General features: G+C 42.1%; 1 protein-coding gene across 1 annotated transcript; it reads right to left on the bottom strand.

The window, feature by feature from the left end:
• Positions 1–1,127: 1,127 nt before the first annotated feature.
• LOC133506011 (serine/threonine-protein kinase PLK1-like) lies at positions 1,128–14,357 on the bottom strand. Its single transcript, XM_061829687.1, has 11 exons — positions 13,790–14,357; positions 10,777–10,945; positions 10,385–10,529; positions 9,342–9,435; positions 8,952–9,177; positions 8,803–8,848; positions 7,847–7,944; positions 7,678–7,755; positions 5,111–5,265; positions 4,413–4,595; positions 1,128–1,526 (listed from the first exon to the last, which is right to left on the bottom strand). The coding sequence occupies exons 1-11, from the start codon at positions 14,171–14,173 to the stop codon at positions 1,338–1,340; spliced, it is 1,767 nt and encodes a 588-aa protein (XP_061685671.1). The 5' UTR covers positions 14,174–14,357; the 3' UTR covers positions 1,128–1,337.
• Positions 14,358–14,840: the final 483 nt, after the last annotated feature.

Here is a 14,840-nt window from a genome sequence, read left to right as displayed (position 1 = left end):
TCGCTCCAAAAATACAGTAAAGATTCAATATCTAGTGTAAAAAACATCTTTGTATGACTAATTGTTAAATGTTATTGTTATGTGCGCCCTTACTCATTGTGTCCTACAGAGGACAGTAATATCCTGTTACTGTACTTGTTTTGCTCACCTGTTGTTTCTGTTTTCCGGTTCTGTGAATAAAGAATCGTTGTTAAAGGAGAAATTCAGTGCTTTGCATGAACAGTATATCCAATAGTTCATGTAATATGTACCCTATTTTGACAATGTCATGTTAAATCCTCTCTCATTTAATAGTGTTTTGAGAAAATTTTTGTCCACAATTACGAATTTTCAGGGGTGCTGCCATCTTCGAGAGTCACATGATGTACGTGGGCATATGTGATGAGTACTGCGCCGTTCCAAACACTCAATTGTATGGGACACCATTATGCCCAGTGCTGATTTCTCGGATCTATCCTCATCTGATGCAGAAACAGCAGAATCGGTTGAACAGGAAGACGGAGGAATACTTCCATACAGATTTGAACCTGTGGCTGTAATTAATGTTGAATATTTGGATGGTTCTTCGGGCAGAATGACGCGGAGTCTGACTACTTGGAGGCGTGACACAAGTGCGTAAACAAAGCCCCCCGGGAGCCCCGGGCCGACAGCCGCAGATGGTTCTTCGGATACGAGCGAGCTCCGGCGGCGGGCCGCGAGCCGAGCTTTCAGGCGGTGGAGACCTTTAACCGAGCTTTGGTGGTGGCGGAGGCCTTTAGCCTAACTTTGGCGTCCAGGTACTTCTACAATTGACAGCTTGATCAAACAGCAGAGCAATGTTCCAGGTCAGCAAGTTTTTGCATGGTCATAATATTGGTAGTACCAGGTATATATATATATATATATATATATATATATATAAGTTGTGCACGCCTATAAACGACAACCTTTTTATTTACATTTCTTTCAAGATTTAGCATATCCTCGATGCTCAATGGCTTTCGCGATGCAGCATCACATGAGTTTGTCAGGTGATACTCGATTAATATCAAATTCTCATCCAATTGTTTTGCAAACCCAAAAGAAGTCAAACATAACCCACATCACAGATGCATTTTGATGTGTTTTAGATGAAACAGCAGTCAAGATTAACTTCAAGCTTTATTTAACATTCAAACATGGAACATAAGCAAACATAGAACATGAGCAAAACATATTCTGAGGGGTAAAATGTCCAAACTTTTAAGACACATAAAAGAGAGAACGTCAATAAGAATGGAAAATAATTCATATGTAAACATGACAGAGTGGGATGGATGAGAGGAATTAAGAAAAAAAATAAATAGTGCGCACAAGTGTTAGTGTGCGGACTTGTTGCTGTCCATCAGTCTCTCCACCATGAGTTTTGCATAACGCATGCGGCTGAATAATTCCTTGGAGCAGCCAAACTCTTCCAGAAGAGACAGTTTGTACGTACGGAAGTCCCGCCGCTCGTCGATGTACGTCACCGCTGACATCAGCGGGCAGAGGATTAGCTTGGTGTGGTCCTGAAACAAGAAAAGCAAAAAAAAAAAAAAAAAAGTTTTTATCCAGAGGGGGCCTACAGTTCGACAAACATTTTGCCATTTGTAGGCACAAGTTGCTCGGTAAAGTAGAATCTATTTTTTTTTTCCTAGGTCAGGCCAACGTCAAATCTGGAGCAGATATTCAATTGCAGCAAAAAGGAAAACAGTAGTTTCATAATCTTAAATACAAACCACAAGACTTCATCTGAATGGCTTTAAGTGTCACAGATTTGCAACATTTTCAAATGTTTTTTTTCCTTCCTTCTGACACAAAATAAATTGTAACAGTGCAGGCAGCTTCAGGCTCACTCACATGTCTTATAAAGTCAAATGAAAACTTTAATTAAACTCGGAGATTTTTGACAATAAAACTTTTCCAAAATATTAATGAAGTATCACTGAAATATTATCAATATTATCAATATTATAATATTACTTATCTTTGTTTTAAAAATCTAAACAAAAAATGCAGGGTTCCAAAAATAAAAACAAAAATCCCCTAAATTCACCCATTTTGAAACTGATCTGAAGTGAACCCTAATTTTTATTTTTACTTTACAGGGACATTTTAAAGTACTAATCCAATGAATATATTTTATTTGTCTATCATGCAAATATAGGTAAAATTTCATTAAAAAATATTAAAAAATTCTCAACACAACGGAAATGAAATAAATTAGCGCCACAGTGCACATTTTCTTTGTCATTCGAATGCCTCTCATGTCTGTTTTAAACCGAGGCTCTGTTGAAGCCGCTTCCGTGTGACGTCACGCAAAGACAACCCCAGTACAGAAATGGCTTCCTACGCAATCATACACGCGAGTGGGATCTCGAGAAGCTAGACAAAAGTGATGGAGTTTTTATGGAATATGCAAATGCTACTTGCTTCTTGTGCATGCATAAGAGATCGCACAGGTTTCCGAAGCAATGAGTGTTTATTGAACTCCGAGGACATGGAACACAGTGAGCGGCTACACATAGACTGCCGCAGCTAAATAATGAGAACAAAGATAAGAGACCCAACCCACAACACCTAGGAGAGGTGTAGGCCCCTACTCGGCATAGTGACAAACAACCAATAATCTACAGAATGCTCTGTGGAAGAGATAGGAACTGAAGGGGTGGAATTTTCTTATTCTTCCCATCTTCAAAAAACATCCCATGCAGGTGTAATTCAACCATATATGTTCGAACCGGTGTGACGGTCTGAGCGTCGAATGCAACCCAAGGACGGGATTCGGCGAGACCTGACGAAATTGACCTGGAACTTCGCACTCAAAACACAGACTGCTGGGCGCCTCAAGAAATCTATGTACACCTTGTTAACGAAATAATCTAATTCAAACACATTTAAACACCTGACGCTGCTTGCACACAACAGTGAGTCGTTTGTTGCTGTACTAGTGATTGAGTCGGCGTAAAACAAAAATCAAAACCTTCAGTATCGTTCTGCATTTAAAGATTTAGCCTGTAGTTTAAATAATGCACCTAACACTTAACGGTCAAGTGTCATCCCTATAAACATTCTAAAATAGATATTGTAATGAAAAATACATATAACATTCACTTCAATGTCTATTATCTATTGACAAGGCCAGCCGAGGTGGCTTGTCATGGCGCCAAGCCGGGCCACTTTACGGCGTTGTTCATAGCCGCCGCCTTCCTTGATGAACAACACCGCCGAGCTGGGGCACTTTGCGGCGTTGTCGTCGCACACGGCTGACTGCGCGATTGTCGTCAGCGTTGTTCATAGCCGCCGCCATCTACGAGCCCGACGCGCAGCCTTTGGCAAAGCCGTGACCGGCGGACGTGGCGCCTCGGCTGGGGTGGCTTATCATGGAGCCGAGCGAACTTATGAAGGGTAAATCCATCCTCCCGAGTGTTTAATCAATGTCCAGCAATGCAACAAGCCGGCATTTTGGCTAACACGAAGGAACAACAAGCTACCTTCCCGCAGGTAAAACTAATAGAAACAAACGAGTCCGCTTGAGCGCGGTCCTGCCATGTACCTCAATTCCTGCTTCTTGTGGAAAACAAATCCCTCAAGAGGATTTTCAGGGCAGGAGTTTCAAAAAGCTGTATATGTCAAAATCATCTTTTGTGGTGAAAAAACGCATGGGTCCATGTCGGCTGCCGTTTTTCCCATTCATAACATACTAAAAAAAAATCATGCATTGTATGACAGTGGCCTTTTAAGCATACACCGCCATAGTCGAATTTGAGGAAGACCTCAGCGTCAACAGTACACTAACTTTATACAGTGTCCGAATTTCGGCACCTCCTAAACATCTCATGGATACGGATATTAGCTGACATCTATATCTGTATCGCTATTGCACTTACATTTAAAACAAGGTAGATACTCGTCAATACTAAACAATTGAACACGTATGTACTTACTTGCTACCAAAGCCAAGTGAACGCTGTACCGGGTTTTCAAAGCAGTCCTCCGTGAAATTCTTGGAACATATTACCGTCCACTTTGATTTGCAAGTCCAATCCGCCCGTTTCGCCTTCACAAACCTCGTCCACAACCTGCCTGTCTGTTCATGTTTCGGCGATTCATGTAAGCTGACTCCATTAGCATTTGACGCAGAAAAACCGTATGCGACACACTTCCTCATTATCGTTGCTAGCTTTTTCACTCTCCGGCTAAATGTTGTCGTGACTTGACGTCACATTCCAGAGAGGACCGGCCGGGACTTGCCGAATCTATGTGACATTTCTAACAAAATCTTGAGACTGCATTTGATGCTAATTTATTTAATGTCTGTTGTGTTGAGAATTTTTTTTTTAATTTTTTGAATGAAATTTTAGCTATATTTATATGATACACAAGAAGGACAAGGCTTGAGCGAGTGTTCGCACCTGGAAGAAGTTTATCTGCACAGTGCCGTTGCTGAGGTGCAGCACGATGGCGCTTTCGGTGCGGAACCACAGCGACAGGTAGGGCAGCCGCGCCAGCTCGTCGCCCTCCTGCGGCGCCATGTTGGCGCCCGCCTTCAGCAGGTGTTCGCTCATGTAGGTGCGGAAGTACTTCAGGAGGGTGACCTGGCGGGGCGACACCGAGGGACGGGGGGATGGGTGGAGCCGCGTTAACGGAAACGACAATCAGGTCATCGGTAATGAGATGAGTGGGCGGGTAGGGGGGTCACAAACAGTGAGAGAACAAAATTTTAAAAATTATGAAAAACAACCTAAATGAAAAATATTAAAACGAACCAAAAGTGGAAAAAAAGTTAAAGAAAATAAAATAAAAGCAAAAATTCTAAACAACAACACAAAACACTAAATAAAAAACAAAAGCATGAACAAAGAAAATAAAAAGTAACAAAAATTAGGGGAAAAAAAATACATTGAGGAAAAACAAAAACACTCCAAAACAAAACATGCCTAACTAGAACAAAAAAGAATGAATGATTATGAACAAAAGGAGGAAAAGAACAAGCAAGAAAAAAGTAAACGTACAACAAATAAAGAGCAAAATGAATATGATGAACAGCAAAAAAAGACATAAAAGACTTCAAAAACAGAGAAGCAAACAGAAATGAAGACTAAACATGAACCTTCTTGTTGAGGGCGGACGAGTACTTGGCGACGCTCATGTAGGACTCCTGCGCCGTTTTGTCGATGTACTGCAGACTGTCGCCGTCGGCATACATGATGAGACGCGTGAAGTCGTTGAACAGCACGCCCACGCTGTTGTCGCACAGCTGGTAGCCTGCAACAACAGTGCGGAAACGTCATTTCGTTGCAGACGTCGTCAAGTGCAAGGTTTGGAAGGCGGTGGTAGTGCTCCTGATTTGAGGACCAAAGGGTGCACATGGAAACCAAACCGTCGAAGTCTGCTCTCTCGAATCTTGTCTCCAACATGGAAGATAATAGCATAATTTTTAGAATTCCTTATTTTGGGGGGTGGGGACTATTGCATTTTTTTCCTATTATTTTATCTCAAAAACAACACAAGATGGTGCTTTGGGGAATAAAATAGTCCCCTTTTAAAATAAGTTACAAAATGTCAGAGTACTTAGTGTTACTGTTGAGCGACTGAAGTCGCTTAACAGAGTGGTAACTTCCTGCTTTCCAACTGTATCGACAATTTCTCAATCCATCCAATCCCATCGTAACTTATTTTTGACATAAGTATCAATTTTTTTTCAGTCGAGAGGCATCTTACCATCATCATGTTCACTTGAAAAACGACCCCATGACCTGCCGCGTATACAACAAGTGTTTTCATTGGTCAGGAGGAACACATTCGACCAATCTTCCACCTCGCTTGCAAAAGTCGGACCGGAATATGAACGAGTGTGGATTCTGGCACGGTTTACGGTCAGGATATTGCAGAAAAACGGAGTATATATATATATATATATATATATATATATATATATATATATATATTTTTTTTTTTTTTTAAATCAATGGAATTTCAAATGACGGAATTCCGCCTATAAACGGAAAACTCACGTCTGTGAAATTGAAGTAAAAAGTTTATAGTCCACGTTTAACAAACTGATTGGCCGATAATTGGAGCATTCTGTCGTATTTTTCCCTTCTTTTGGTATTGCTGTAATAATAGTTTTTCTTCAGGATGGAGGAATTTCTCTTTTCCACAAGACCCAGTTAAATGTTCTATGCAACAGTGGGGATAACAAATCTTTAAAGCTTTCATACCACTCTCCTGTAAACCCATCAGAATCTGGGGTCTTGTTGGGTTTTAATCTAGAAATTTCCTTTTGAAGTTCATCTATGGATATATCAGCCACTAATATTTTATTCTGGTCTTCTGTGATTGCTGGGAGACAGAGTGGGAGAAGCAGAGATTCAGGTGAGTTATCCCCTTTGCAGTCCATTGGAGCATAGAGTTTTTGGTAATATTTTTTCCAAAAGGTATTATTAATATCCTGAAGTTGGTATTTCATTTCTTTAGTAATTGGGTCTTCAACTTTTTATATTGCCCTTTCTACTTGCTGTTTTCTCAACCTATATGCCAAAGTTTTTGCTGCTTTACTACCCACTTCGTAATGCCTCGGTTAAAAAAAAAAAGGATTTTTCTGAATCTCTATCAAATTTTCATCTGTTTTTTTTTTCTTCCCCCGATTCTCTGACTAAATTCCACTTCAGTGTCTTTTTAATGTTTTTTTTTCCAGGTCTTCCAATTCTTTTCCTAGTTTATTCACTTTTTGTTGTTATAACTTCTTGTGAAGTGCCAGTTTAGCAATGATCTTCCCTGTCAAGACAGCTTTACCTGGATCCCAAATCATGAGGGAGACTTCTCCATTATCTTTCTCTGACAGGTAAAATTTGATGTCTTCTTTAATTTTTCCTTTCAGTACATTTAAATTAAGCTTCCAAGAAAACAGGTTTTTACTGTTTTTTAAGTTCCAATCCTAATAAACTGGGCTGTGGTCTGAAAGATCCAATAACCCAATTTTACAGGACTTTACAAAACCAATATTGTCGCTATACATAAAGAAATAATCAATTCTCAAGTATGTTTTATGTGGTGGAGAATAAAAAGGGATAATCTCTGGTCGTGGGGTTTAACTCTCTCCATACACCACAAATGCCCATTTCATTTTCCCCTTATTTCAAGCCAAATTTGTGTTTGTTCTGTTGGATAAAAGAAAGTTTTTAGTTTTATTAAAAATGAATACAACATTTATAGTGGAAAATTAATGTGAAAAAAATGAAAAACTCAATTTTAGATTTAAGAATAAACACGTTCCCGCCACTATTTAATCCCAAAGTACAATTGTGATTTTGTAGTTTATTTTTTTCCCCCAAAATACATCTTAACTTTATAAAATAAAAAAAGTTTACCAAAAAAATTTAATGGAAAAACTATTTCCCTCCATTTAACTCAGAACTACTTTGATTAATATTTAAAACAAAAAAAAGTTTAATTGAAAAAAAAATTCAATCCAAAAAAAATGTCTGAAGTAATTCTAAAAAAAAAAAAAAAAAAAAAAAATACAAATGTGACCAATTTCAGTTTTATATTCGGGAACAGAACTCGTGGTGAAGTTAACACTCATTCTTCCACGAGTCATTTTATTTTTATTTGAATGTGAACGTCACGTTGACTCGTAGCATTAAATTTGAACATGTCTGTGTACGTCTTCCCTACCTAACCCGTATTTGTCCGAGTAGTCGACCCATTTGCTGATCCAGAAGATGGGAATGCAGGCGGGGTCCTCGGCCTCCTCTGCACATACCGGAGCACAAATACGCCGTTACTCACTCGCCTTGAACACGGCAGCAGACGCGGTTAGAGCGCGAGGAGAGCCCGGCTTCACCTTGGCGTACGGGCAGCCTCTCTGCTGGTTTGGCGCTCAGGAAGCTGTTGAGCTGCTGCAGCAAGTCCTTCAGGTTGTCCTCGGTGGGTTCCGCGTCCCTGAATGACAGATTAGCCATCAATCGATTGTAAGTCAATCTTTGGGGTATGCAAAAGAACCACTGATAAAATATATTTCCGCTATACTGCATTCGAATTCATAAGTCCACAATATTTGCCTCTTTATGCACCGCTCGTTTTGATACATTTTAGCTACAATTTCAGTTTTATACGTCATCAGTTGGAAATGAACCATTATTGAAGCGCAATTTTATTTTTCTAGATTTAAATGATCAAACTGGGGATAACGTTACAGCGACATATACTTTTTAGAAAAATGAAATCCAGTTTTTTTTTTTTTTCATTTAAAACTTGTGGTAATAAGTCTCAAAACAACTTGATGTACTATGCAACTGTGCAAATATATGTAATAAGTAATATATTTGCACATATATAAAAATACACAAATCTGTTATTTTCTTGTAACCAATAACTGGAAGTGGGAAAATTACAGTAAATGCGGAACAATTAAAATGCAATAGAGTTCAAATATAATACAAAAAGAAAACATTTTTAAAAGGAAAAGGGGAATCCTGGTAATGGAAAAAAAGTTAAATTTTTTTCCCCCAAAATTTTGAATAATCATATATAAAAAAAAATCTGGAGTAGGTAATTTTCTTTTATTCCCTTGAAAGATTTAAGTATTCTAAACAGTTGTAAATTTTCTTAAGAATGGAAAATTTACAACTGCTTAATCCCTCCCCTTTATTCCAAGTGTAAATTAATAAACAAGCATTCATTTACTTACATTTTTTTTTTTAAAAAAAAGCAGATATTTTCTTGTAAACAGTTTAAAAGGTTTCTCATATTCAAAAATAGAGGGGGGGCTATTGAGGGGGAAAAAGTTCAGCATGGTACCTTGGCATCTGCGGCTCACCCTTCACCTTTGCATTCTCCGACTCTCCTGTAGTCCAAAGGGGTGGGGTGGGAATGGGGGGGGACCTCAGTTATTATTAACACCCCCAGCCCAAATACAGAAAAGCGTCACCGGGGCTGAGCACACTCACCCTTGTTCCCGAGGGCGGAGAGGGGCTGGCGCTGGGCCATCTCGGCGGCTGTGGACGGCGCAATGGAGAAACGGGGGGCCACGGTCAGGCAGGTGGTGGGCAAGCGCGACGGGATGTAGCCCGAAGTGAAGAAGTCATCAGACAGCATCTGCGCGATGGTCGGCCGCTGGGCCGGGTCGGCGTGCAGCATGCGCTTTATCAGGGACGCCGCCGCCGGGTTGAGGTGCTGTCGGGGGAAGCGGATGCCAATCGGCGTTTGGATTCCGGCTCAGCAATTGAGATAGAAAAACATATCGACATAATCTAAAATTGTAGCGATTCAAAAAAATGTTGAGCATTTCAGATAGCGTGGGCTTAGCACGCATCCAGAAGTCCTCCAAACAGTTTTACCCATGGGATGGTGTAGTTGTTCTTCTTGATGCGGTTGTACGTCTCCTTCAGGCAGGAAGTCTCAAATGGAGGCTTACCGACAAGCAATGTGTACCTAAAACAACAGCAGATATGAGGAAAACATTTTTAAATTTGGGGCTTTTTAAAATAATTCAACAAAGACTCAAGGCTGAAGATTTGGAAAAATAATTTATTTTTAAAGATGTTTCGCGTGGAGAAAGGTTGGACAAATCTGTGTTCAATTAGTCATGGAAAATGAAAAAAATAATTTTTATGAATTAGAAAACCATTTGTAATTTTGTCTGAATATATTCCTTTTTTTTATTTTCCCTTAATGATTTTTTATTTAAAAAAATATATATATATAAAATCAGACTGGCCATGACTCCCCCTCATCAATTCCCCGCAGTAATTACTTCTAATTTATTTGTATACTTGTGTATTTCAGCACACATTTCATGTAACTGAGTTTAATATTTTTGATTTCAAATAATACAGAATACTTACTTTTTTCTGCTTTTTGGCATAATTTATAGGGATAGATTTATTACCAACATTTTGTTTTCTTTAAACATTAAAAAGAGCTGCTGAGCCTGAGAGCTCCCCACATTGGAAAACAAAAAAGCCAGTTGTCTGATAAAAAGAAAAACATTTAACATGTTACAAATCTGAAAATCTTTTTAACAACAATATGATTGTGAGTGCGACTCTTGTCTGTCTCCGTGTGCTCTGCGATTGGCTGGCGACCAGTTCAGGGTGTACCCCGCCTCCTGCCCGTTGACAGCTGGGATAGGCTCCAGTACTCCCCGTGACCCTCGTGAGGATAAGCAGCAAAGAAAATGGATAGATGGATGCGTAAAGGCATATAAATTAAGCATGGGAGTTTGTATTATTCAAAAGATTGGCAGCAGCATTTACCCTTTTAAAACAAATTAATATCACCCTCGCTGACTACCAAAAAAGATGAGCGCACCTAGAAAAAAATTATTCGTTGTCTTGTAATTTAGGCCCATCCCAGCGTGTGTGTGTTTGCGGAGACTTACAGTATGCATCCTAGCGACCACACGTCAACCTCGTAGCTGTGTCCTTTCTTGCACAGAACCTCCGGTGCGATGTAGTTTGGTGTGCCGCACAAAGTCTTCTTGCGCTCGTCGTCAAACTCGATCTTGGTGGCCAGGCCGAAGTCCCCTACAGACAGAAACAAGTTGATCTTTTGGACAAAACTTGACATTTCCCGATGAGGATGGCAGGCAAAACCATACAAAAACATTCCCCCAAAAGGCAGTTTTTAAATCACCGACAAGAATTTTTTAAAAATTCTTGGCACGTTGTACTCTTGTGATTACATTCACACTTTGCATGCTCCCAAACTGGATCGATGACTATTTCCATATCCACCGCGACACAGCGGTTGTTCTTTCTGGTGTCTTCTCACCTATTTTGACATCCATGTCGTCGTTGAGGAAGATGTTACCCAGCTTGAGGTCTCTGTGGATGATGCGGTTGTTGTGCAGGTACTGAACACCCCGGAGCAACTGCGTCATGTAGTAGCGTGCTTCGGGCTCGGTCACCGCTTTGCGGCGCTTGTGCAGCTCCAGCAGCGACTAACGCCAGACCCCCCGGGGTAAAGAAAAAAGAGGAAAACAAAAATTAAAAAAAACACTTTTAAGTTACAAGGTTAATTAAAAAAAAAACTGTGTCGCACTATGGGCAAATAGTTAGCATATCTCGGTACAAATCAGTTTGCATGTTCTCCCCATGCCTGTGTGAGTTTTCTCCAGGTACTCCAATTTCCTCCCACTTACCAAGAACACGGATGGGGGGGTTAACTTAAAACAAAATTTTCCATAGATGTGACTGAGTTTGAATGGTTGTTTGTATATACAGTATCTGCCCTATGATTGACCAGTTTAGGGTGCACCCCGCCTCGCGCCCAAAAGGTGCTCCCCCGTGCTGAAAAGTCTCCTTGTGATTAATGCACATGCGTTACACACAGGGGAACACTGGGTACGTAGCAGACGCTTACTGGGAAATCCCCCGGTCTCATAGTTCCCCTTCTTCTACCAAGAGGGAGCTAACATATGTTATGTCCTAACCCTAACCTCACATTAAAGGTCAAGTGTCATCCCTATAAACATTCTGAAATAGATACGTATAACATTACTCACTTCTATGTCTGTACGAAAAAATAAATTTGAGGGGACGGCACGTCATCCATGCGCAATGTTCCGGAAGTGTCATTCGACATCCAAGTGGTCGCCATATTGGCTGCATCTACTACCCGTGACGTCACCCCGGACATTCGCCATTAAAACACGCTGTGGCCCCGACTATGGGAGACGAACACGCCTCTTCTGACACGGAAGCTCTTTTCGAAAAGGAGAACACCACACAACCGAGTGAAGTTACTGGGGCAATATTACGCTATCGTTTCGAGCCATATTCAGATCATATGCGATCATGGCCAAATCGCCTCCTCGTCCGATCCACTTCCGCGGCGGAGATGAGCCATTGCAGCCCGGCGCCGCGACGACCCACCCCGGCCGACAAGGCTCATTTTCGCCGCCGAGGTGGCTTATCACGGCCCCGGCGTTGTCGTCGCTCGCGGCTGAGTGCGCCATCAACATTTGTTTATCGCTGCCGCCATCGGCGGTGTTGTTCATCCTGGACGGTGGCGGCTATGAACAACACTGTCGGCAATGGCGCACTCAGGTGCGTGGGATGACAACACCGTAAAACGGCCTGACTCGGCTCCGTGATAAGCCACCTCGGCACCGAAGATGAGCCACCAAGTTTCAATATGGCAGGGTGTTCAAATACTTATTTTCGTCACTGTATGTGTATATCTTTTTAGCAACTTTTTTTTTAAAGGGCCATTGTCATGAAATGCATGATTATTAGTATGTTATTAATGAAAAAAAAACCGACAGCTGACATGGAGCCATGCATTTTTTTTCCCCCAGCACAAAATATGATTTTGAGGTATACAGCTTTTTGTAACTCCAGCCATGAAAATCCTCTCTCGGGATTTGTTTTCGAGAAGAAGCAGGAAGTGACGTATATGGCAAGACCGCCCTCAAGTGGACTCGTTTGTTAGTTTTACCCCCGGGAAAGTGGCGCGTTGTTCCTTCGTGTTAGCCAAAATGCCGGCTCGTTGCATTGCTGGACATTGCTGGAACACTCGGGAGGATGGATTTACCCTTCATAAGTTTTCAACAGAAAAAAAATGGATTGCACGGGTGCAAAGGACGAAAGCTTTGTGGGTTCCAAGTGACAGGTAAGTGTGTATACAGCTACTAAAAAAAAAAAATAATAGTTTGGGGCGGACCACGTAATCGGTCTCTCATAACATAACAAAAGATCCACGTACATATGACTGCCGTGCTAAATGTGTTGATGTGCGCGTCGGACGGCTTTGGGCTCACCGGCGAAGGCTGCTCCGTCGCCTCGCCAGTGGAGGCTGCTGTGTCAGCTCACGGACGGCAGCGCCTATGAACAACGCTGCAGACAATGCCGCACTCAGCCACGTGCGACAACAGCGCCGTAAAGCAACCCGGCTCGGCTCCGTGATAAGCCACCTCGGCGCCGAAAATGAGCCACCTCGGCCGAAGCCGTGACTGGTCGCAGCCAGTCGCCGGTCCTGTCGGCCGGGGTGGCTGGTCGCAGCTGGCCGGGGTGACTCATTTTAGAAGCCGAGGTGACTTATCATGGTGCCGAGCCGGGTCGCTTTACAGCGTTGTTCATAGCCGCCGCTGTCACCGGGGCGCTTTATGGCGTTGTCGTCGCACACGGCTGAACGCGGCATTATTGGCAGCGCTGTTCAGACCGCGATGGCTCATCTCCGCCACCGAAGTGGATCGGACAAGGAGGCGGTTTGGCCGTGATGCATATCATCTGAATATGGCTCGAAACGATAGTGTAATACTGCCCCGGTAACTTCCCTCGATTGTGTGATGTTCTCTTCTTCGAAAAGAGCTTCCGTGTCAGAAGGGGGCGTGATTGTCTCCCATAGTAGGTTCCACCGTGTTTTTTCAATGGCCAATGTCACGGACAAGGGATGCACCGGGGACCACTTGGATGTCTTTGAATGACACTTCCGCAACTTTGCGCATGGATGACGCCCACTCCGCTCGTATTTATTTTTTCGCATAGACATTAAAGTGAATGTTATATGTATTTTTCATTACAATATCTATTTTAGAATGTTTACAGGGATGACACTTGACCTTTAAATACACGTGTATTTGACCACCTTTTACTGTCTGCCAAATTGCTGCTGGTCAAAGACAGCACTCGTATCTTAAGTTTGTGCTTGCAACTCAAAGCAAAAAAAAAAAAAAGTACGAACTGCGACTACTCGAAAAAAAAAACAATAATATGACAGTTTATAACTTTTACTGTTAATTTAGTGCGTGTTTGTGCGATGTTGGCTTTACTGCAGTACTCACTCTCCTCTTGCAGATCTCCAGCACCACAAAGACGAAGTCGTCGTCCTCAAAGAAGCCTCGGAAGCCGACGATGTTGGGGTGCTCCAGGCTCTTGTGGATGGTGATCTCCGAGGTCATCTTCTCGCGCTGGTGCGACTTGATGATGAGCGTCTTGGGGACTATCTTGCAGGCGAACACCTGCTGGCTCTCCACGTCGGTGATCTCGTAACACTTGGCGAAGCCGCCCTTGCCCAGAAAGCGGCCGCGAGCGTAGCGCCGCTTGGCCCGGGTGTCCACCAGCAACTCTGGGATTTCCTTGAGCGCCGCGGCGGCCAACGCCGAGGACGAAGGGGGGTTGTTGGTCGCCGCCGGCAGCTTCTGCTGCTCGGCGGTCGGCGCACTCATTTTCGCCTTGAAATCTTGCGATGGCTAAAATAAAAAAAAAAAAAAAAAACGGGAAAGTGCTTGATAAAAAGATGTTCGCGCGACGTCAACTCAGTTGTGACAAACAGTCGCCGAGAATAATTTTTAAAAAACTGCCAGGAGCATTAACGGCTCACGATTGGTCCGTGGGATTTGAAGTTAAAGGATGCCCCGCGATGCATCACGGGAATGCCAGCCAAACAGCGACACATGATTGGGTGAACGTGATTCCTGAACGTAGTGCGCATGGGAAATGTAGTTGACACACACACGTGGGCCTTTAATCGCGCACTTTAATTGGAGGCGTTGTGGGTGAGAACGATTCCAACACACTAAAGTCAGTCAATACAGGAAAAACAATACGCCTTTACTAAGAGTGTCATGCTTTTTTTTTACTAATACTGATACGTGGTGCTGTTTTTATCCCGTTTTGTACCGTGGCCGACAGGGGAAAGCGAGTTGAAAATGGCCAATCGCTGCAAAAATACAGTAAAGATTCAATATCTAATGGAAAGTACATCTTTATATGATTAATGTACATTAAATGTAACAATTAAAGAAATACACTTGCAAAAGCATGGGTCAAACACAAGTGCAAGTTTTTTCAAACTTTATTTTTTGTCTACGTATGTATTCGTACACAAATACA

This window comes from Syngnathoides biaculeatus, chromosome 9, assembly GCF_019802595.1.
Source record: "Syngnathoides biaculeatus isolate LvHL_M chromosome 9, ASM1980259v1, whole genome shotgun sequence".
NCBI classification, from domain to species: domain Eukaryota; kingdom Metazoa; phylum Chordata; class Actinopteri; order Syngnathiformes; family Syngnathidae; genus Syngnathoides; species Syngnathoides biaculeatus.
Note: the sequence above shows the minus strand (reverse complement) of the source record. Positions and strands in the feature narration are given on the sequence as shown.

Bases quoted from the DNA above. Each gene is read 5' to 3' on its own strand.
- LOC133506011 (XM_061829687.1), bottom strand. From the start codon at position 14,173: ATGAGTGCGCCGACCGCCGAGCAGCAGAAGCTGCCGGCGGCGACCAAC. The intron at 9,178-9,341 runs GTAAAACTGTTT...TTCCCCCGACAG, and splicing joins ACAACTACACCATCCCATGG to CACCTCAACCCGGCGGCGGC. The intron at 5,266-7,677 runs GTAGGGAAGACG...CTGTTGTTGCAG, and splicing joins CTCGGACAAATACGGGTTAG to GCTACCAGCTGTGCGACAAC.